This window comes from Jaminaea rosea (assembly GCF_003144245.1).
Source record: "Jaminaea rosea strain MCA 5214 unplaced genomic scaffold BDZ90scaffold_8, whole genome shotgun sequence".
Taxonomy (NCBI): Eukaryota; Fungi; Basidiomycota; class Exobasidiomycetes; order Microstromatales; genus Jaminaea; species Jaminaea rosea.
In genome coordinates, this window is record NW_020289982.1 from 372,434 (window position 1) to 394,415 (window position 21,982).

The window sequence follows — 21,982 nt, forward strand, 5'->3', positions numbered from 1 at the left end:
TTAGTGTCTATCCTCCTCTCCCGCCTCACGCGTTGACAACATTGCGCAGCTTCGACCCTCGATGAGGCTGGTACGCATAGCGATAGAAGTACGCAGGAGCCACTCCTGCCCCCTCCGCCGTCGATACGTCGTTGAACTGCTCTGCTTCTTCAACGGCCTCATGGACAGCCACTGCATCCGGTGCAGGCCCGTCAGTAGCGGCAGCCTCAAGTGCCGCTGCCTCGTCGGCATCATCGCAAGTCGATGAAGCTATCTGCTGCTGACCTCTCGAAGCGGTAGGTGCAGGCAGGCTAGAAGCCCTCTGCTTCGCCCATCTGACCTTGAGAGGTGCGCTGATCTTCTGGGCACGCATCATCTCGAGCTCAAGAGAGAGCATCAAGAGATGTGCACTGTTGCTGAGCAGGGTGGGGCGGGCAGGTGTTGGCGGGAGGACAGGAGCCGAGCTCGATGATGAGGATGAGGATTCGCCATTGTCCTCGCCGCTTGTCGGGGACGCCGCATCCGTGGGTGCACTTCGACTCAGCATGGATGGCAGGGATGGCGATGAAGACGACGATGCCGGGCTTCCGAACGCAGGCGAGGACATCAGCCCACCGTGCGCCGTCGTCGCCGGGGGCATGACGATCGGCAGCGTCGGCGAAGTCGGAGGCGGTGGTCCACCCGCCGTGCCCGTCTGCAGCGCTTGAGCGGACATCATACTCTGCCTTCTCGCCATAGACTCCAAGCTCGATGCGGAGGCCGAGCGCGGCAGGCTGTTAGGAGGATGTTCCGAGTGGGCAAAGGAGGAGCTGGTCACCTTGATGCTGCCGGCACGACCGCGTGATCGACAGGTGTCGTCTTCCGACGATGACGAGGGAGTGTCGTCCTTGCTGGCTTCTCGACCGCCTGTAGGGCTGTTGCTGCTTGTCGTGCGACTGCGTGAGGAGCGTTGCTGGCTGCCTGCTCTGGTCCCGCTCGCCTGACCTCCTGACAGCCCACGTCCAATAGCCGCAGCCCCCGCATACGTCAGATCCGGCGAGCTCCTGACAGTCTTCATCGCCGCAGCAAAGCTGTCCTCTGCATCTGCCCTCCTGCTGCCGGACTTGGAAGAGAACAAGCCGATGGCACATTGTCTGCTTCTCGAAAGGCCAGCGGGTGGTGAGTTGCCACGGCCGGAAGAGGAGCGAGCACCATGACCTCTGCCACGAGCACGACGGCCTCTTGCGGGTGGGAGAGAATCCTCGTCGAAAGCCGCACCATCCTCGTCGCGATCTTCCACGGATGCGGTGACAACGCGACTTCTTCGCCCGCCAGTGCGTCGAGCGGCATCCTCATCCCTCGCTTCGACGGTGCTTCGCGAAAGATCCGCATCCGACTCCTCCGAAGAGGTGTAGCTTCCACCGGCCCAGTGCGAAGGAGAAGGGCCGGGCGTCTCTGCTGCCGGTCTGGAACATCTGGGAGAGAAGGATTTTGAGTGACGCCCGACAACCGTGGTAAAGCCCTCGTCATCTACTTGAGGAGGAGCCTTAGCGCGGATAGGAGCTGAGCCGACATCGGCAGCAGGTTCAGGAGCGGAGTCCTCATGCGCTGATGCTGGACTGGCTGACTTGAGAGGAGCGGTCTGCGCTGCATACTGGTGCTCCTCGTCGTACTCATCCTCCTCGTCGTGCAGCGTGAACTGCGGCTTGACCTTCGACGTCACAATCTTGGTTGCTGGCGGAGGCAAATCCAACGCAGGCAGCATCGAGCTCCTCTCCTCCTCCCCTTCGCTATCGATCGCTCCTCCCTCATGAGCGGATAGCGGTGCTGGCAACTGCTCCGTATCGCTCGCCGTCCTCCTCTCAGCATGTCGCGAGGCATGGCTGGACAGCCGATTAGCCGCCAAAGCCGGACGAGAATCAACGCTTCTCCCTCTAGAATGGGAGTTTGGGCTGAGCCTGAACGACTGAAGGTGTACAACAGATGAGAGCTCTACATCTGGGTCGATCCTGTGGCCTAATCCCGTGATGTACGCGCCAGGGTCTCGGTCTCCTTCCAGAGGGTCAACGACGCCTCGCGAGCCTACGCTGGGGCGTCGGCTCGGATTAGAAGATCCAGAAGGTGTATCGCTGCTACCTGGTAGAGTGATGGCGGACGAGTCTGCGGAGGCAAGGGGAGTAGCTGTGGGCGTGGAGCCTGGGACAGGAGTGCTCGAGGCGGAGCTACTGTCTTGCTGAGATGAGGTCGCGCCGCTTTGGAAGCTGCTCTTGTCCGTTTTGCTGGCTGGGAAAAGGAGATTAGGCAGACGAGCAATCTGCCTCCAGCTGCTGGCGAGGAGACCGGCTTGCTGTTGTTGCTGCTCGGAGCTAGACGCGGACGGTGGCTGCCCACCTACGGCATTGCCTTCATTCGCCCATAACCTTAATTGGCTCTGCAAGTTGCTCAGCCTCTCCTGGTAGGCCACAGCAAACCCAGACTGACGCTCTTGACTCTTGCTGAGCCCGCTGGAAGGCGATGTTGAAGGGACCGAGGACGCGGTGGGCGTCTTCGGCAGCAGAGACGAAGCCGGGGAGGACGAGGCAGTATCTCCAGTGCTGCCCTCATCTTCGCTGCCAATGAGTGACTTGGCTTCGACCGCAGCCACGGTGGCGTTGCCCATCGTGGTGCTCGGCGCCTCGTCTGCACCCGTACGTAGGACGCTGATCAAAGAACCTCGTCTTGGTTTGCCAATGGGCGTCGCAACCCTGCTCCTTCCTCCTCCTTCCTCGGCGTCGGGAGCCCACTCCACCTGATCAATGCAGATCATATCTTCGATGGACCCTACTGAGCTGCCAGAGAGCAAGTCGATGTCGTCAATCCCGGCAGCACTGTTGCTCGAGCCTCCCAGGCTGCGCGATAGGGAGCGCATCATCATTGCTGCCTGCTTGCGACTCTTGCGCCTGGGTGACGTGGCCGAATGCGCTGCCGCTGACGATGTTGATGAGATGGGTGCGAAGCCAAGGATGGCACTGGCGCGGTGAGGGACCGAGGAGGATGTTGCTGGCCCTAATGAAGCGCTCTCTGGATGGCTCGGCCTTCGCGAGCCGGGCACTGATCGCACCTTTTCGGGCGATGGTGACGATGAGATACCAGCGTCTGAACTCTTTCCGCGAGAGCGAGAGCGGGATCCTCTTTGCGTCGAGGAGAGGGCATTCGACAAGGCGGTCGCAGAGAGGGTCGAGGCTGGAGCGGAAGCACGGTCTGCCTCTTCCTCGTCGTCTGCCAGACCGAAGAAGGCGGCACTTCCAGGCTCGGTGCTGTTGATTCTGCTCCTTGCCTTGCGGCTGGTGGTCGGCAGTACATGCGTCGGTGCCACTATAGGCGACGTGACGGGGGATGCTTCGTATGACGACGTTCGGCTCAGCAGGCTGGACCGCTCCGAGAAGTCATCTGTCGTCGTGGTGGGCGTTGCAGATGTGGAAGTCGAAGCTGACATGGAGCCAGCTGCCTCGTAGGATGCCAGATGAAGCAGGTCTTCGTCGGACAGGCCAGCAGCACTGCCTCCCTTGCCAGCGGCCAGTAGAATCTGTAGGCCTCGCAGTCTATCTCGCTCCAAGCTCGCTCTGCGACTGCGAGCATATCGACTAGCCACTGCTCCCTCCTCGTCGGAGCTCGTCAAGTCGCTGAGATCCGACTTGACCTTTTCTCCCGCCTCGAGCGCCAGCTTGGCGCCTCCCCTGGACCTTCGCGACGATCCACCACGCGTGGTGCTCTTGGGGCGCTGCAGCGACAGCGATGGACGGTGGGCGCCGGTGCTGGCGGCGGTCGACGTGCTGCTCGATGCTGATGCTGCGTCTACATTTTCTGCCAGCCTGCGCTGATGACTGGGCCCAACGGTGATCTCTGACTCCTCGCCACTCCCACTGCCAGAGGCACTCCCGCCGGAGAGAACAGTAGCACTCGCTCCACGTCGATCCCACCGGCGTGACGGGCTGACATTGGCGCTTCTGCCTCGATCGAGCGGCGGTGGATGTGCCAATGGCGCCGAAGCTGATTGCGGTGATGAGGTGCCGGCCTTGGCGACAGCGGTGGGAGGTGACGGAAGCAAAGCATTTACATCCGGAGAGTCGACGATAGCGTCGTCTACGGCAACGATCTCTGGCCGCTTGCCCGCAGCGATGTGCGAGATGGGCATCGGCGTGGTTGCCGCTTGGTAATGTTGAGTTACGACAGCGTCTGGCTGGCTCGGCCAAGAGGCGAGCCTCTCGAGCTGACGGAGTTGTCGCTGAGACGAAAGGCCCACAAGCCTGTCTGGTGGCGAGGCCGAGAGGCGCTCAGCAGATGAGGAAGTTGGGGATGGTTTTCGAGCACGACGAGGCGAGCGAGAACTATCTCTACGAGATCGATGGCTATAAGCGTGCTGCTGACTGCTGAGCACTGTTGAGGATGAGGATGATGGCACAGCAGTTGATGCCGGCTTGATGATCCTTGGGGGCGCCATTGACGATGATGGGGGCGGCTGCATGCCCGTGATGGGTGGGACAGACGAGTGCCCTAGACCCTCATTCATTGTCGAGACATGGGCGATGCGTCCGTCGATGAGTAGAGGTTGCGCTGATTATCAATGCCTATCCAGGCAGATGCGGGGGTGAGGCCTTGGTAATGCGGTGGTGTGGGGAATTGGTACCAAAGACAAGGAAGAGACTCAAGGCTAAGAGACTGTGGGGCAGTGGGCTTTGGTCGCTGGCACTGACTGCTTAGGATTGGCGATTGACTCGCACGATTGAGTTGAGTTGAGAGAGCAGGAGCAGTAGCGGCGGCAGAACTAGGGTGGGCCAAGTTGTGAGTCGAGTCCGCGTCCGTGTCCGAGTCCGAGTCTGAGTCGAGTCGAGTTTCAACGCGGCGATCTCGAGTCGCAACTCTTGACCCTCGCAAAGGCACAGGCGGACAGGACCGGCGGCGGCTCCCGAAACGAGGGCGGGAGGATAGGCGGCCGCTCAGACCAAAGCACTCAGACAGCGCAATCGCCGTAGCCTTTTCTTGCCTGCGTTCAAGGGAGCAAAGTGTGTCGCTTGTCGGAGCCAGCCAGTCAGCCTGACAGACAAGAGAGTAGACGTGCGAGAGAGCATAGAGCTCGATTGTGAGTCGAGAGTTACTCCGGAGGCGAGGACAAGGCAGAGGCCGTGCTATTGCCCGCCAAAGGAAGGGTGAGAAGAGCAGACGGAGCCCCATGCTGGCTCTGTCGCTCGCAAGGCAAAGCGACGTCCGAGCGCCCGCGCCCGCGCCTGCTTGTGCGTGTGCGTGTGCGTCTCAACTGCAGGTCCATGGTCCATCAGACAGCCTGTCACCGACGTACGCACGAAGGTGCGACGGAATGAATGGTACGCACGAGTCACGCTCCGATGAGCGATTCGATCGAGCGAGGGGGCGAAAGGGTCATCGCGGCAATGGGCTGCTGCCGGCATGAAGCTTGGCCTCTACCTTGCTACCTTGATTTTCAGCCAACACGGCCAGCTAGCATCACAATCCCAGGCGGAGATCACTAATCGTTCGACTTCACGCCCGCTCTCGCGCCGTGTTGCAACGCAAACGTCACGACGCTTCTCAACGTCCTCTCGAGCAAACACTGCGGGGAGGTCAGCGTCGGCATGAGGGGGTGGCCGGTCGTGTCGTGAGCTACAGGGCCGACTAGCTCTCGCCTGGGTGAGTCTAAATCTAGTCTATCTTTGGTAGCAACTCGTGGCCGAGCAAGTAAAGACGAGCCAAGATGGCCGGCGGCGGGCGGGGGTAGGAGAAACGAGATGCCAGCGCAGCATTGCGCATCGCAATGTGGGGTCGGCGTGTCTGGCGATGGTTGAATTGAAGGTGCTCTCGCTGTTTGCTCTTCTCTCACGATATGTTGCTACAATTCCGCATTCAAAGATCGATGTTGATGTCGTGTGCGCGAGGGGAGACGAGGCGGGACGCTCGCTTTCTTAGGATTGCCAGTGCTGCGAGGAGCGAGCGACGAGCTGTAACGAATACGTGAAGGTCAAGTCGAGATGAGTCTTCGCTCACACATCAGTTGCACTGGTCAAACGAAGGCGAAGGAGCAAGAAACTAGATCATGATTGTCAAGAGTCGGGACAGGTTGCGGTGGAGTAAGGAGATGCGGGGCTAAGGGGTGGAGCTGGGTGGGACGACGACGCGCAGGCGAGGCAAGTGGTAGTGCGGTGAAGACAGACCCCTGTCCCGAAAGGGACCCAGGAGGGACGTGACGTGGTGCCTCGTGAGGGCTGCCGATGGCCGTGGTCAACCTGCTTCGAGTTCCTGACTGAGGCTGACTGCGGGCGCCGACATGAAGCCTTTCCTCGCTCTGAGGGGTGCTCAACGTCTACCCTGGCGGCGTCTGCCTGCCTCGCGGCTCCCATGTCCTGCTACTGATTGACATCTTCAGCCCCTATTCCCTCCGAAATGACCCCCACGCGAATGACGAGGCGATGCCGATGCTGACAACCTGCGCTTGTGGTTCCCTCCACTCCCACCTCTCCCGCCCTCTGCTGTGTTTCCTCCCTGCTGGGGATGCCCTGACTGCCCTTGCTCTTCGAGAGACCTGTGTTCCTCCGAAGCCCTCAGCGAGTCGCTGGAAGTGGCTAGTCTCTCTTTCTGCGGGTCGTCCATCCCAAGACGTATATGCGCTGTGTCGTCATCCTTCCTTCGTCGTGTGTCGTCATCTGATGCTGCGTCGCTGATGTGTGGGTGGGACGGATGTTCGTCTGCTGTGTCGTGCGAGTCGTTCGACCTAGCTCTGCAGGTGTCGCCAGGCGGGCACGCGCACGGTTGGGGTAGATGTACGGGGTAGGGGGCAATGCTGGTACGGCGGAGCGAGGGGGGATTGGATGATGTGGTGTTGATGATGATGATGCGGGTGCGGGTGCCACCATTCAGGTGGTCGAGAAGACGCGACGTTGACTCGTTGTCGCGCTGGTGCGACGAGATCATCGTTGCTGGAGAGTAGGGTCAGAGAGAGGGCGACCAGTGCCTCGATGGAACCTTTGCTGTTCTTGTAGTCCTCCGACGCCCTCGCGTTACACGCGGAAGTTGTAGTCGCCCCCTTCTCTCCCTGTTGCCTCCTTGAGTTGAGAGCGTGGTTTGAGCGCAGGCGCTCGACCGTCTCGATCCTTAATGTGCGTCGGCTTCACTGACTTGCGCCTGTTCAGTACCACTGCTGGGCTTGCTGGTCGTCACGGCGAGTCGTGCGGGACGACTGACCTTGATAGGCGGCATTAGGCTGAGCAGCAGCAGCCGTGCGCGAGCCGTGGACAGCGCGAGCCGACTCCATGGGCGTCTGCGCACCGCCCTCCTCCTCACCCTGAGGCAGCACTTTGCGCCTGGGCAACTGCTGAGCAACCTGCTTTGCGGCTTCTGCCTTTGCCTCCTCAGTGGCACGCTGCTGAACACTCCAGTCAAAGACGTAGTCGTACTGGAATCCCTCACGAACAAAGAGGTCGCGGAAGAGCTTGCGGAGGTACGAGTAGTCTGGCTTGTCGTCGAAGCGGAGTGAGCGACAGCAGTTGAGGTAGATTGCCATCTCCGAGGGGAAGCCACGGCAGAGGAGCTCGGTGGGCGTCGTCATCTTCTTCTCCATGATGCGGTCGTACTTTTGCTTCTTCGTCGCCGCTTTGAGTCCCTGCCAGGGCAACGAGCCGCGAAGGAAGTACATAAGGACATAGCCTAGCGACTCGAGGTCGTCTCGTCGGGACTGCTCAACGCCCAAGTGGGTGTTAATCGACGTGTAGCGGGCAGTACCAGTGAGGTTCTTGTTCTCTCTGTAAGGGATGTGAAGGTGCGTCTTGGGGTCGCGGTACTTCTTGGCGAGTCCAAAGTCGATGACATTGACCTGGTTTCCCCTCTTGCCAATGCCCATGAGGAAGTTGTCAGGCTTGATGTCGCGATGGATGAAGTTGCGCGAGTGAATGTACTCGATGCGTGAGATCTGTGCGTGGGGGCGAGGGGAGCGGGGGAAGGGGCAAAAGAGGGTGTGAGTCCAGATGGTCTCTTATGACATCGTGCTCCATCGCTGCTCACCATCTGGTCGGCAAGGAGCAGCACAGTCTTGAGGGAGAACTTGCGGTTGCAGAAGTTGAAGAGGTCCTCGAGGGATGGACCAAGGAGGTCGATGACCATGGCATTGTAGTCGCATTCCTGGCCGTACCATCGGACAAAGGGGACACCGACGCCGCCTGCGAGCGTCTTGTAGACCTTTGCCTCGTACTCGAGCTGCGGGTGCTTAGCCTTGATAGACTCGAGCTTGATGGCTACCTCTTCGCCAGAGATGATATTAATGCCGAGGTAGATGTCGCCGAAGGACCCAGAGCCAATCTTCTTGCCGATGCGGTACTGCGGCGTGAAGGGGGGAGAGGTGAGTAGGCTGTCGATACTGAAGAGGACTCAAAAGAAGCCGCTGTACTCACTCTGAAGTTAGGGGTGCGATGCGACAGCGGAGGGACAAAGGAGGAAGGGGGAAGCAAGAAGTACGCGCAGTGGTGAGCAATCAGTCTCTCCGCTGAGAGTCGTGGTATCAGGCAGTACTCACTTGCCGCCTACTCGAAGATCCATGCTGTGAGCTAATAGTGGGTTTGAAGAGGAAGATGAAATGAAAAGAGGGAAAGGAGGGAAAGGACGATGGGCCGAGTTGTGTCTCGACGTTGAACTTCTCTGCAGATGACGACTGTTTGCTGTCTGGCTCAAGTCCTGGCTAGCAACTCCGTGCGCTCACTTGTGAGCGGTATGTCGTATCTACGGGAAGAAGAAGCGATACGTGCTGATCGACGTCTACTGAGTGAGCGTCGTATCTAGCAGAGGAGGGCAGTCGGTGATGGTAGTGATGGTAAGAGGCTGAGATGACTAGGCCGCCGACAAGCAGTCAAAGGGGCTTAGCGGCCGCCCCGTCACCCAGCTCAGCAGCCGCGCCTCTGGCCCTCATGACGAGCTGCTGGACACACACACGCACCGACCGCACGCCCGCACTCCCGCACGCACCGGTCGGGGCGCCGGGCAAAACTACGAGCCCAGGCAAAGAGTAGGGCAGGCAAGGCAAGGCCAGGCAAAGCCAAAGTGCAAAGTGAGTTCCTGGGCTCAGCATTGCATTCGCGCCTAGCTGCTGCTACGCACGCCCCGACTTGGCCCGCGAGGGAAGCCCAAGGCAACGCAACACCGCGAACACGATGACTTCCTGCCCAGCGAGACGGCATCGCATTGTTCGAGAAGCGCGAGAAGTGAATGGCGGCTGACAGCATCAAAATGCACACGCAGTCGACAGAAGCTCAGAATGACAAGGCGGCGAGGAAAGACAACAGAGGCATCTAACGGGCCGCTTTGCCTCCTCGCCTGATGAGCGGACCAACCGCTTTCGAGAATACCGTGACATACTCAGGGGCCAAAGCGACAGCAGTCTCTACTTTGTCATCACCGAGTCAGGCGAGGCATCGATATTGCACATAAAACAGTGGACAGGCATGCTTATTTGTATGACCACGTCTCCTCCGCCTCCTCGACGCTCGCAAACCAACCTCCAACGAAGCGCCAAAACTCGACTTGCTGCCGCGACGCCGTCCACAGAGGGGCCAACGAAGCGTGGGTGGTATTTGGTATCAAGTGGGTGTGGTAGTGATTGGGCGCGGGCCCCGCAGCAGCGGTACATCCAGGAGAGGCAGACATCGACTGCTCGTGAGGCGCTGGTGTGGACGTCTTGTCGGCGTCACCGCCAGCACTGAGAATCCACGCCGTCCACGGTGTCACAATGGAGCCAAAGAGGCGATCGACAAGGGCGGGCTGCGCACTTGCCCTTTGCCCAGCCTCGTCGCCGTCGTCGACACTGTCCTGGTGCCACTCGTGATGAGTGCACAGCCCTTCGACGCATTCCCGTGGGTGGAGCTGCGATGCTAGGGGCACGATGCCGTCGTTGGCATGCCAGGCCTCGAGCGTGGACATGGAGCTGAGCTTGCCAGCAGACTGCGATGACGAACTTGGAGGTGAACAGTCAGCCAGGAGTGATGCCAATGAGGGCAAAGTCGTTGGCAAGCTTGACTCCGAGTCGGTTAGGGAGCAGCGTCGTGGCGAGGCTACGCTCGTCATTGCGCCATCGGCGTCGAGCACGTACGGGCTATTGTAGCCTGAATCAGCGAGCAGTAACTCTGCTGACTCTTTTTTCTCCTCCGTCTGATGCTCCTTGTCGTTGGTGAGGAAGCTTGGCGGCGGCGTCATTGAGACGAAGGGAAACCTGCCAAGCAGTCGAGCAGATATACCCAACGGCGAGGCAGCGAGTAAGTCGGTGAACCACGAAGAGGAGCGTGGCGTATGGTGCTCAAGGACATCGGAGGTGCTGGCGCGCTCCGTCATGGCAGCGGCGATGCAGCAGTACCACGTTCTCTCCTTGGCAGCATCGCCTGTAATGCCCCATGCCTCTTCCTCATCCTCCACGCGCATCCTCTCGTGTATCGTCGAGTCCCAAGGACCGCAGTCAACTCCTTCTGCCCAGTCGCTCTTCAAGAATTGGCGATACAAAGTCGCAATCCCAAAAGCTTTGCGCCATGACCACTCATCGACGTGTTCCTCGCCCAGCTCTGGTCGCCGCCTCGGCGAGAAATGCCACGCATCTGCAAATGTATCTGGCAATCTCCTCCTCACCCAGCCGGGCAGCGGCAATCTCTCTCTGTCTAGGAAAGCGGCAACATGCACTGCCTTTGCTAGCCAGTCGCCCGTGCTCCACCGCCGCACGACTGGGTAAGAGAGGGGCTCGAGGCCCAACAAGTGGACAATGGGAGTGCCCCGCAACGGAGATGAGATGGTCGTGATCGAGAGGATGAGATCGCTCGCTGTTCCAGCTTGGAACTCGGGATCCAACTCCCGTAGAGCCGAGTCGAAGAAGCCTTGCCTGAGGAGCTGCTGGAGCTTGTAGATCGTAGGTCCGCCTAGAGAGTGGCCGATGAAGTGGGCGGAGCGACGTCTTCTTTCCTTGGCCCTTCTCGGCTCAAAGAGCTGCGGTAATGCTGCCTTCTCGAAACGCCTGCCATATCTTCCATGCCCATGACCCCTGGCGTGCTTGGCACCGTAGTCTACTCGACCGCCCCTAAGGCCGTAGAAGAGCTCACAGGCTCGGTCGTGCAAAGAGGAGACAGGGCCGATGGGCGCGAAGACTACTTGACGTGGTGGGCGTGAGCGACCCGAGTGAGATTTGGAGGAGGAAGGGACCGAGGACCGATGAGCTGCACTGCCCCGCTCCATCTCGTCGGCGAACCCGCCCCATACGGTACTTGAGGTTGCGCAGAGGAAGCCTTCTACGATGACGACTGGAATCGACTCGTCCGCGCCAGAGCATGGCGCGTCGGCTGTGGCGTGATCATGAGCTGGTGTGTTGTCCAGGTCGTTATCACTGAGATGACCTTCAACAGAGACGGGTTCTGTGCATCCCATGGTGCCCTCGTAGAGGATATGTCCAGCGTAGCGGTCGGGCTAGAGTAGACGACGCTGGGGGTACAGGCGCGAGCTCGCAGGCCCATTAAATGCTGGAAGGACCAGCGCAAGAGATGGCAGCGAGACGTGGAAAGTCAAGCTTTCCGTCCACCATCACCTCACCAAAGGAGGCTAGGGTGAGAAGCAACCCCTGTTCGAGTAGCGCCTTGAGTTAGTCTTCAATGTACGCCGCCGACGCCGAACCTTCTTTGCCATCCAATCTTTCCTTATCCCCGCCCGCCGGCGAGCTCAAATCTGTCGACCGACTCAGGCACATCTGGCCGGGAATTCCGCGCAGACCCGAAGACAGATTTTCCGCGGTCCCTTCGTACGGCGATGGCCACGAGAATCGAGCAAGGCGATTGCACAAAGAGGGTAACGAGAATGGCTATCATTTTCATACGAGTGACATGCTGGACGAATACGAGGATGGCGAGGTGGCCACGAAGGATCTACATCAATGATGGACATGGACACCAAAGCGTTAGGGTCGTGCCGTCGAGGTAGGCCAGCTGCGGGGGCAGAGTAAGAGAAGGTTCGTAGCGTCGAGTCGCTGATGATACAGAGTGTGGAAGAAAAGGTGTGTCTATCATAGAGGGTGAAGGGAAGATTGTGAGAAGTAGCTGGCCGTCCAAGAAGAAGTGCACGCGTATGCCTAGCTGCCTCTGCGTAAAGCCCCAGAGCCATTCCTTGTCGCAACGTCATTGATGGCCTCGCACCACTCGACGGCCTCAGCGTGCGTCCTGGTGATAAAGTACAAGATGCGCTGCGCATCCACGAGGCGGAGGTACGTCTGACCCATGACTTGGCAGCAAGGCGATGACGTGGAGCCGTCGCCGCTACCGGTGTGACGAGGCTTGAGGAGGGCGAAAAGGTCGACGGCTGATGAGGCTGCCGAGTTTGCCCCACCTTCAGCGGTGACTGCAACGCAGACGTCATTACAGAGCAGCAGCGTTATAGGCTTACCGACCGTATGCTGCTCCAGACAGTCGACCTGCATCCCGCCCTCGCCATACGCTCCATCGCACGAGGCATCTGCAGCGTCTCCATCCGCAGCCGCAGCCGCATCGTCATCAAAGGCCTTGACCCTCTGCACAACACGACGAAGTTGGAGGGTCCCGTCACGCAGCAAGCGACGATGAGGCTGAACGAGGGGCGTGTGCCAGCCAGTGCGCAGCCTGCTCTGCCAAGCGAGGAGCTTACGATCCTGCTCGGACTGGCGTTTGCTCTCGTTGACGCTCGCCGCAATCGAGGACATCTGCGCTAGAGCGGACGTGACTGCCTCGGAGTTGCTGAGTCGCTTCGAGTCGGTGCTGCGTGCCAGGTCCTTGAGGAGGAGCTCGTATCGCGGGATGCGCTGCACGGGAAGGAGAAGGTAGCTCTCCACACTCAGCTGCGTGTGTCGTGGGTCGAGGCGACATCGCTTCAGGAAGGTCTTGATGCGCTTGACGCGGAGCAGCTCGCCAGCTGCACCTCCGCCTCCAGTGGCATTGCTAGCCGCCGAACGGAAAGCGGCCGCAGCGCTTGAGGTCTGCGATGGGGCAAGCCAGGAGGCCAGCTTAGTCTGCGCCTGGTCACAGCCATTGATGTAGGCGCTGTACATGCGGAACCAGCCGCTGTGTCGGAGGAAGACGTCTGCGACCGCCTCTGCCGCTCCTGCTGTCAGACATCTGGCCTCTTCGCTCTCGTCGTCGCCACCTTCTTCCTGCTGACGTAGCACGACGTCCGCGGCTGCCATCAGCGAAGGAAGGAAAGCGCCCGTATGAAACTGGAGTAGGCCCTCGACGTTGCCAAATACGGCACGATGATCCTGCGGCGTCAGAATGGGCACACCGTTGCTCTTCTCGTCTGGCAACTTGGCCGGCTTGACGTAAATGTCGCAGAGCTCCTGCAAGCCACGAATGTACGACTCTTCGGAGCTGATGATCTCGGCAATGATGCGACGACGACGCCGTGAGTCGTCCTTGATATCACTTGGGGCGGGCGAAGAGGTTGAGGTCATGTTGAGCAGCTGGTTTGAGGGATGTCGAAGACGAATGGGAGAGTCAGTACCCCCATTGCCGACATGGTCGGCGCCGTACGAGCTGAGAGAACCATCGCTGTTGCGTGCGCTTGATGCTGCTCGACGACGGCGCGCCTGCGAGGCTGGAGCTAGGTCGTCGAGGTCGCGCAGGTAGCACATGAGAGCGTGCATCCTGCCTTTGAGCTCGAGTGGGTCCTCGCGTGGCGCTTCGACACGATTGAAATCGAGAAAGCTACGACGCTTCGATTGGCTTTGAGGGGGAGCGAGGCCGCGACGCTCTTCTGGCGTCGAAACGGAGCGAGGCGTTGGCTCAAAGGCAGCGAGAAGGCCTGCAGGCGCGGTCGCTGGTGGAGCGTCATGGTCCATTGGACGAGACAACGAAGCATTTGAGGTGTGCAGCCGTGGCAAAGTCTTCGGACTGCGGTGTTGGGTGACGTCGATCGATGGCCTGCGTGACCGCGCCGGCGAGGCGATGCCGCTGTTTTCTGCTCCGGCGCCTCGACCACTCTCGGACGCCGCTGCCGAGGCCGACGCGCTGTTACTGAGAAAGTTGCTGGACGTCTTGCGCGTCACCTTGCGCAGGAAGGCCCACTTGCTCTCACCACCTTCTGACCCCTTCGACGCCTTGACGGTCGCGTCTCGGTCGAGCAGACCGCGACGCTGCATCTGCTCTTCGATGGCCGTCAGCTTAACGGGCTGGTCTTGCTCCTGCTGAGGCGTCGTCACCTGGGAGGACTGCTGAGAGACCCTCGGGTTGAAGAACTTGGCCAGCTCGTTGTCGCTCTTCTTGCGTGAGAAGCCTGGGCGACGCTCGCTCGCCGGACTAGATGGCGAGGACGAGCCGCTCTCCTTGCGGAAGGGTCCAGCCGGTGCGGAGATGGGAACAGCGGGTGCAGGGACCTGCGAAGGGAAAATGGAGGCGAGAAGCTTCTGCCACGCTCCCTTGAAGGGGTTGCCCTCGAGATAGAGGCGCTCCAGCTTGCCACTCAGGAGGCAGAGCCAGCTTGGGAGGTGCGCCAGGTGATTATGTCCAAGACTGAGCGTCGTCAGCTCTGAGAGCTTGCTCATGGCGTGAGGAAGCGACACCAAGCCAGTGTCGTCGGCGATGAGGACGCGCAGGGTGGAGAGAGAGCCAATCCAAGAGGGTAGCTTGCCTGATGCCAAGGCGTTGCCCGAGACATTGAGTTCTTCAAGGCGATTGCACTGCTCGATGCAAGGCGGCAAATCCACGATGCCAGTGTGCGAGATGTCAAGCACCAGCAGGCTATGGGCAGCTGAGGGAAGTGTCCTCTCGAGGAAGGCCGTCATCTCTTCTCCACCTTCGCAGCCAGAAAGCAGCAGGTGGCTTGTCTCGCTGCCGATCTCGTACTCAATGTCAGCGAGGCTTCGACCATTGGCCTCGATAACCACGCCTCTGCCCTCTTCTACCACCTTGACTGCATCGCCCACACTCTCCTCGATGCCATTCACCGCTGTGAGGTGCGGGAACTCCATCCCAAGCGCCTTGACGTCAATGCTCAGCCGGCTGGACGAAGCGATCGAAGACGCCGCTGACATGGCTCGTTTGCGGTTGTTGTATGCGCGCGACTCTGAGCTGGTCGACATCATCGACGTCGAGGACGAGGACGAGGTGAGAGAGGTCGGCATCCCCTCATCCAGTTCCCTCAGCGAGGAGCGACTGTCCAGCCTGCGGTGAAGGGTGGCCGACGAGGCGAGCTTGCTGAGGCTTGTAGACGTTTTCATGCCTGCACTGCCTGCCTTGGAGGAGGGGGGCTTGTGCGAACGAGTCGTCGTACGAAGGGAGCTTCCTCTTGGACTGACGGTACGAGCGAGCACAGCGAAGGAGCCGTCCTCTGAAGACATTGGCATCGACGAGGACGATGACGAAGATGTGGTAGTCGACGCCTTCGATGGTCGACGCCGGACGCTTATCGCAGCCCCGCTGGGAGAAGCGTCAGAGCGAGTGCGGTTGCGAGATGCTCCTCTGGAAGGGATCGCGCAAGGAGGAAGAAGAGGGCCAGCGACGGATGCAGTGGACGTTGTCGATATGAGGCTGTCCGTGAGGTTGGGCTCGCTGACCATGCGACCAAGCGTAGGCCTTGGCGCGATGATGGGTGTCGTCCCTTCGCGTACTTGCTCAACCTCGTCGGCAGGCGGCTTCGTACTGGAATGCTCTGATGGAGTCGAGGAGACGATGTGCTGAGTGAGGGGCGCAGGCTTGCGTGTCCAGACTGGGTTGCGATGGTGCGCCCATCTATCCGCGGTCTCAGCGCCACCACCGCCCGCTGCTGTCTCAGACGGCTGAGAGTAGATTCCCAACCCAACGTCATCTTCGTCGTCTTCGCGGTCGCCGGCTTTATTTCCTTCACCCTTCCCAAACATGTTGCAATCTCTCGAACTCGATGGCGTTGTCATCGGACTACTGTGATGCGTATCCCAGCTGCCATTACGACTGAACCTGTTGCTCATGCTCCAGAGGGAGGAGGCACGCGCCGAGCTGTTGTGGCCGCTCGTCGTCGATGCTACGTCCGACGTGGCCGTCGCTTCCTGATGACGCAAGCTTGTCGCCGGTGAAGGTGGGATGGGAAAGGTCGCAGGGTCTGGCAGAGTGGGGCTAGACAGGGATGCGGCACCGCTGCTGCCATTGCGCCTTCTACGAGCAAGTGTCATGCTGCCCGTCGCCTCGGTCATGCGCATGACGGAAGGATCGAAAGCGGGAGCGAGGGTACCTTGATCGGGGAGAGTGGGTGAGGAGCTGGATGCTGCAGGCCATAGCTGAGGAGTCTGGAAGCTCTGGACTGGAGAGCCAGTGCCAGAGTGGGAGGAGACGCTCGTGGAGCCGGCGCTAGACGGCTCTGAGGCTGCAGGCAGGACAATCAGGGTCAGCTCGGTAGCTCTGGTGCTTTGATCCTCGCTCGCCTGCTCACTCATGGCGCCGCCATCGAGGTCATTCCTGCTACATCGCTGCATTCTCATCTGCTCCTGCCGCTCCATGAGGATCTCCTCGAGCGGTGGTGGAGGGAGAGACTTGTCCTCCTTGAGCGCAGTCGTGTTTGGACGAGGCGTCGCCGTTAGGTCCATTGCGCCGAATAGGCTGGGAGTAGGCGCCATTGCCTGCGGCGAATGAGGGAATTGAAGTCGCGTCTAAAGGGGTGGGGAAGGGGTTGCTTGCCTGGGAACGAGGAGGGAGTCTACGCCGTCTAACAGAGCATGTAGGATTGGCGGAGACGTAGTCTTTGGCTGCAAACAGATAGAATGGGGCGAAGATGAAGGAAGTAGAAGGGAAGAGAGCGAGGAGAGCGAAGGAGACACGCTCGTAGACCACGCCAGCGATCGCGTGAGGGCGCAGCAGCTAGGGAGCTTCCTATTCTTCGTGTGGGGCGAGGAGCGGCTCGATATGAGCAGATTGCCGGCCAGTAAAAGAGGAAGATGACGAGGCTGACGAGCTCGTTTTTTGGGTTCCTGGCGGCCTGTAATTGAATGAAGAGGGAGGAGGTGCTGATAGATGGGACGAATGTGCTTCGAGGCGAGTATGCCGGTGAAGGGGGACACGAGGAGGCGAGATGGGGGAAGGGTGCGGGGAGCGACTGTGTTACAGCGACAGCGACGTTGATGACAACGTATTGTCGCTCGCTCTCTCGCTCGCTGGTAACCGACAAGGATAGTGTTGGGCAAGAAGGAGGCAAGCTAGCCAATTGGATCGCAGAGCCACTCGTTGTTGCTGCTATTCACCAACCTTTGCTAGCCGCCCGCACCCTCTGCCTGCCAATCGGCGTCCACCCTCTTTTGACGCCCCGCATGATCGAGGACCTCTCTCCTGCCTGCCTGCCCCCCTCGCCTCCCTTGCCGCACGCCCACCCACATTGCCGTCGCTGTCGCCGTCGCCGTCGCCGTCGCGCTCGCCCTCTCGCGCCTCACGCAGCCCATCCACGCGCACGCACGCACGCATACGCAAGCTCTGAGAGCTAGAGCGGGTCAACTTTGGCCACACGTCGCGAGCGTGAAGGAGGGACCCTGGTCTGCCAAAATGGGGAGGCGCTGCTGTGATAGCTCGCAGAGCTCGTCGATCGCCTTGGATCCAGCGAGATGGACGACGGCGACGACGACACGGCTTCCTCGGCAGGGGAGAAAGATTCCCATGTCTCGTATCAAATGTGCTAAGCTGGAGTCGCCACGACGTGCTCGTCAAGGGGAAGCCTGACCGTCTCACCTGCAACGGCATTCGGTGTCATGGTTCGCCCTTGTCATCTCGTACGTTTGTCGACCTCTTTCGCCCAAGTCTCGCCGTGATTGGAATTTCTCTGTCTCACATCGTATTGAATCGCTCCATTCTGGCGTGGATTGGAGGCTTAAAGATGATGCCAGGGCACGCCCAGCGATCTGGTCTAGCCCCTTGCTTGCTTGTCACTTTAGCATGTCTCGCGCTTTTAGTCGAGGAGAGGTCGCAAACAAAGGGCGGAGCCCGAATATGTGGCCGCGGCGGCGGAGGCCGAAGGGAAATCGAGTCGATTTGGTAGCGGACCTGGAAGGAAGAAGGGGGAGCCCCACGCTCTCTCGCTGTTGTCGAGGTGGCTTGATCAGATTGAGCAACGTGTGTGGGTCAGCAGCGCCATGACAGGCTTGGAGAAGATCTGGGTTGAGCCCACGTTCAACGAGAGGTTCGAGGCTGATGGACGAGGGCAGACGGAGAAAATGAGCTGGATACGACTTTTCCTAGAATTGAGCCATGAAGAGAAAGGAGGACCAATCGAGCCTAGCTGAGTATGGTTACATGAGATCGAACAAAAAAAAGAGGAGCAAAGGCAGGTAACGCGTGAAGTGGGTAAGAGAGAGAGATGGTGAGAGGTAACGCGTGAAGTGGGTAGGTGGGGATGGTGAGAGTGAAGGAAAAGAGAGAGCGAGGGACGAAGAAAGAGGAAAGGGCAAGAGAGGCTCTGGACTGCGTCGGGCTGGGCTAGAGTGCAAAGAGTACAAGCTGAGAAGTGAGGGAACAGAAAGGACGTTGCGTTGTGTTGCGTTTGGTGCTCGACGTCGTAACGCGAAGGTGACTGCCCTGGCTTTGGATTTGGGATGCGTGACAGTGGAGAAGCAGAGCAAAGGTCGACGTTGCTTAAGCCTCGACGGCGGATGAAGGAACGCCTGCGCTGGTGGTCCTGACATGATGGTTCTGGTGCTGACCCTGTCCCTTCATGGCGCCCATGCCCATGCCCATGCCAAGGCCATTGATAGCCGACCCGCCACTGGTGTCGCGCCCCCGAGGGAACTGCGGCATTTGAAGCGGGAAGGGACGAGCAGGCTGGGCTGTGACGTTACCACCGAGGCCAGCCATGGAAGTGGTCGCAGACGGATGGTGGACGTAGGCTGTGGGTGACTTAATGTAGGGGCCTGCTGAGATGTTGTTGCTCACGTCGTGCAGCTGGTGAGGCATGTTGGTCGCGTCTACACCGCCGTTGCCGTTGCCATTGCCTCCCGCAGACAGCGGAGTGCGAGGCGAGGAGAAATTGGCAGTAGACCCGCTGGACGAGGAGCCGTAGGACATGCCATCCATCGAGGGAAGACCTGGACGAGCAGATGCGGTAGCACTGAGGTAATTGGAGCTCCCCGTCGTAGGCAGAGCAGGAGGCGAGAAGAGGACACCGCCTCGTCCTCCACCGGACGCGAGCATGCTGCCGATCCCGCCCGAGGGAGAGGGAAGCGGGTGCTGAGCGCCACCGTTGGTGTAGAAGGAGGAGGAGGAGGATGCCGTCATCCCTGCAGGCCTTGCGGACAACGGGAAGGTAGCATTGACGGGACTACCTTGAGCTCCAAGGGGTGCCGAAGACGATCGGGCCTCCATCTGCTGCTGCTGCTGCTGTTGTTGCTGCTGCTGCAGGGCGCCATGGCTGTTGCTGCCAGTGTAAAAGGCCGTCTGGGGCAAACGCGTATGAGCGTCAATCGGCGAGCTAGCTGTGCCCCAGACGTTGTTCCTCAGCTGCTCGCGCGGAAAAAGCGACGGCGACGATGTGAAGCCGCCTCCATATCCCGCTGCTCCGCCATTGTTGTTCTGCGCACCGGTCGTGGAGGGGAGAGCGCGGTACGAAGTAGGAGCCGACATCGGGTAGGCGGAGGAGTCGTAGCTATTGCCGTTGCTCGCTCCGCCATGGCTGTGCCCGTTGCTGCCATCGTAGCTGTGGGAGCTGACTGCCGCGTTAGTGTCGTACGAAGCCGCCTTGTTATTCCCTACTGACGTCGAGCCGTTCTGGGCGGTATTGTTCGAGCCAGTGGTTGCTCGCCTCTTGTACGGTCCACGCTTGATGCCTCGCTTTCGCTCCTTTCGCATGCTGTCGATGCACGTCTCTGTCAGGCCGTACTTGATACAGCGAGTGCAGGGTCGTCCCTCGTCGCACTTCTTGCAGGCCTTTTGACAATTGATGCAGGCATTCTTGACCTGACGACGCTTAGGGCGGATGCTGTTGCCGGACTGGTCCTGCGGCGAGTTGGGAGCCTGCTGCTGATGGACGGCGCTGGACGAGGAGCCAGCCATGGACTGATGATGCTGATGCTGATGGTGATGCGAGTCCATTGAGTGGTGCATGCCGGCGTGCGAAGGGTGACTGCCGTACACGTCCTCGTTTGCCCCGCCATGATGGTATCCGGCAGCACTATGAGGGTGGCCGTGATGCTGGGGCAGCATGTGAGGCTCGGACGTCATGCCGCCAAACGAAGACGAGCCGCTGGTCTGAGGAGCGCCCATGTGCTGGTACATGCCCATGCCGTAGGAAGAGGTTGCACCACCTTGTCCCTGATGATAGTCGAGAGGAGCCTGATGGTGCGAATAGTGCTGCTGCTGAGCATCGTAGACGCCGCCGCCGTAGTGCTGCTGCTGCTGTTGCTGGTGGTGGTGCTGAGGCTGGTGGTACGACTGCTGTTGCTGCTGCTGCCTCTGTTGGAAGCTACCAGCAGACGTGTTCGAAGGGTTGAAGTAGGTGTTGCTGTTGTGGTGAGGTCCTGACATCGTGGGCGGTCGAGGCGGTGATGGAGGAGGACGAGTGATTGCTGGGCTCTGAGATCGTGACAAGGATTGGGAAGAGGGAAAGGAGGGGGAACCGAGGTTGTGAGAGAGTGAAGGAGCGGCGGGGGGAGGAGGAGGAGGAGGAGGAGGAGGAGGAGGTGAGTAGCCCATTCTCAACGACCAAATAGAAGGAAGGGAAGGGAGCGAAGCCGTGAAGAAGCGATTGAAACGGGAGGACCTAGGCTCCAATGGCCCTCCTTGAACGACTTGGGTCGAGATCGTCGACGTGAGAGATGCAAGAGCCAAGCGGGGAGGCAGTCGCGGTGATGCGCCACCACTGTCCTGCCCTGTTTCCTCTGGCTCTCGCCCAATCAAGCTGCCGTCTCTGTCGCCCGCCGCGCCGCGGAAGCCGACGCTTCGCTCCATTTGTTCGTCGAGGCTGGGCAGCGGAGACGAGGGGTGCGCGTCGATGCAGGCCCATTGGCAGGCGCGGCTAAAGCAGCCGCTAATCTAGCAGCTAGCCAGCCAGCCAGCCACCTGCCACCTACACTAGGCTCGAGCGTTTGCGAGCCAAAAGCAACAGAGCTCGCATCGAGTGGCTCACAGTTGAGCCGCTGCCGGGCGATAGGGCGACGAAGCGCGCTGGCCGGACGGTCCGGCTGCTCTACCTCTGCCTCCATGGCCTCGCCATGGCCACAGAGAGCTAGCTGGCTCGCTCGCTCATACGCTGCGTTGGCCGCTGCTGCCTGGCTCCAAGCGAACAACTGCCCGCGATTCGTGATACCGTGAGAGCATCCATCGATCGATCGCCAACTCGGTATCCGCTGCACTCGAGCTCCGTACCGAAGGCGTGCGTGGTTGTCATGGCGGTGCTGACGAACACGTACAGTAGCCGCGGGGCAACGCGACGAAGCCTTGAACTGATTGCTCACCTTTTCAGAAGAGTCCTAGTCAGACTGATTGGCAGCTGCGACGTGAGAAGCGCTGATGATGATGATGATGATGGTGGTGATGGTGAGAAAGGTGAAAAGCTCAACTGGACGTCTCGTCTCGTTTGTCGTGTATCGTGGAGAGGAAAGTCAATCGGGGAGGCGGAGGGAGAATCGCAACTCCTCTTCTTGGAGGGGATCGTCCAAAGTCCGCACTCTATATACGAGGGCAGCTAGCTACGACGAGCCGGGAACGGGGGGCGGGCGTGGTGGGAGGTCGAGGAGAGACCCGGGCAAAGCTACTGTGGAGAAGGGCTCTGAGACTGACGGCGGGGCGTAGGTCCATATCGGGCTACATTGGCTAGTCTGGCGGTGATGTGCCGTGAGATTCAATGCAGGTCGTCGTGTCGTGAATGCATTGGTAGAGAGGGGGCGTTGCACACACAACGCAATCGCGCTTTGGGCGTGTCTGCCTCGGACATGCCGTTGTAATGCCACCGTCATTGAATTTGTGGCTGGGCCCGCCCCCTTCCCCTCGTCCTCCTCCTCGTCGTCTTTCAAAGCTAGGCTGTGCACAACTGCTTGTCAGGCGTGGGAGCCGTTGAACGA

General features: G+C 60.0%; 5 protein-coding genes across 5 annotated transcripts; all 5 read right to left on the minus strand.

Moving 5' to 3' along the window:
* Positions 1-12: 12 nt before the first annotated feature.
* BDZ90DRAFT_232677 (hypothetical protein) lies at positions 13-4,763 on the minus strand. Its single transcript, XM_025506342.1, has one exon. The coding sequence runs from the start codon at positions 4,505-4,507 to the stop codon at positions 26-28; it is 4,482 nt and encodes a 1,493-aa protein (XP_025361729.1). The 5' UTR covers positions 4,508-4,763; the 3' UTR covers positions 13-25.
* A 2,369-nt stretch (positions 4,764-7,132) lies between these two features.
* Positions 7,133-8,535, minus strand: BDZ90DRAFT_246415 (kinase-like protein; the record flags this gene model as incomplete). The annotated part of the gene is made up of 3 exons (XM_025507559.1): positions 7,133-7,912; positions 8,005-8,316; positions 8,524-8,535. The coding sequence occupies 3 exons, from the start codon at positions 8,533-8,535 to the stop codon at positions 7,133-7,135; spliced, it is 1,104 nt and encodes a 367-aa protein (XP_025361730.1).
* An 837-nt stretch (positions 8,536-9,372) lies between these two features.
* BDZ90DRAFT_232679 (hypothetical protein) lies at positions 9,373-11,562 on the minus strand. The gene has a single exon (XM_025506343.1). It carries the CDS (start codon positions 11,389-11,391, stop codon positions 9,439-9,441), a length of 1,953 nt encoding a protein of 650 aa, XP_025361731.1. The 5' UTR covers positions 11,392-11,562; the 3' UTR covers positions 9,373-9,438.
* A 449-nt stretch (positions 11,563-12,011) lies between these two features.
* On the minus strand, positions 12,012-16,748 carry BDZ90DRAFT_186537 (hypothetical protein). Its single transcript, XM_025503825.1, has 2 exons — positions 16,381-16,748; positions 12,012-16,314 (listed from the first exon to the last, which is right to left on the minus strand). The coding sequence occupies exons 1-2, from the start codon at positions 16,562-16,564 to the stop codon at positions 12,086-12,088; spliced, it is 4,413 nt and encodes a 1,470-aa protein (XP_025361732.1). The 5' UTR covers positions 16,565-16,748; the 3' UTR covers positions 12,012-12,085.
* A 1,399-nt stretch (positions 16,749-18,147) lies between these two features.
* BDZ90DRAFT_232681 (hypothetical protein) lies at positions 18,148-20,848 on the minus strand. The gene has a single exon (XM_025506344.1). It carries the CDS (start codon positions 20,613-20,615, stop codon positions 18,564-18,566), a length of 2,052 nt encoding a protein of 683 aa, XP_025361733.1. The 5' UTR covers positions 20,616-20,848; the 3' UTR covers positions 18,148-18,563.
* Positions 20,849-21,982: the final 1,134 nt, after the last annotated feature.

Coding starts and splice junctions, on each gene's coding strand:
- BDZ90DRAFT_232681 (XM_025506344.1), bottom strand. CDS start 20,615: ATGGGCTACTCACCTCCTCCTCCTCCTCCTCCTCCTCCTCCTCCCCCC.
- BDZ90DRAFT_232679 (XM_025506343.1), bottom strand. CDS start 11,391: ATGGGATGCACAGAACCCGTCTCTGTTGAAGGTCATCTCAGTGATAAC.
- BDZ90DRAFT_232677 (XM_025506342.1), bottom strand. CDS start 4,507: ATGAATGAGGGTCTAGGGCACTCGTCTGTCCCACCCATCACGGGCATG.
- BDZ90DRAFT_186537 (XM_025503825.1), bottom strand. CDS start 16,564: ATGGCGCCTACTCCCAGCCTATTCGGCGCAATGGACCTAACGGCGACG. Junction 16,315..16,380: donor CCTCGATGGCGGCGCCATGA/GTGAGCAGGCGA, acceptor TCCTGCCTGCAG/CCTCAGAGCCGTCTAGCGCC.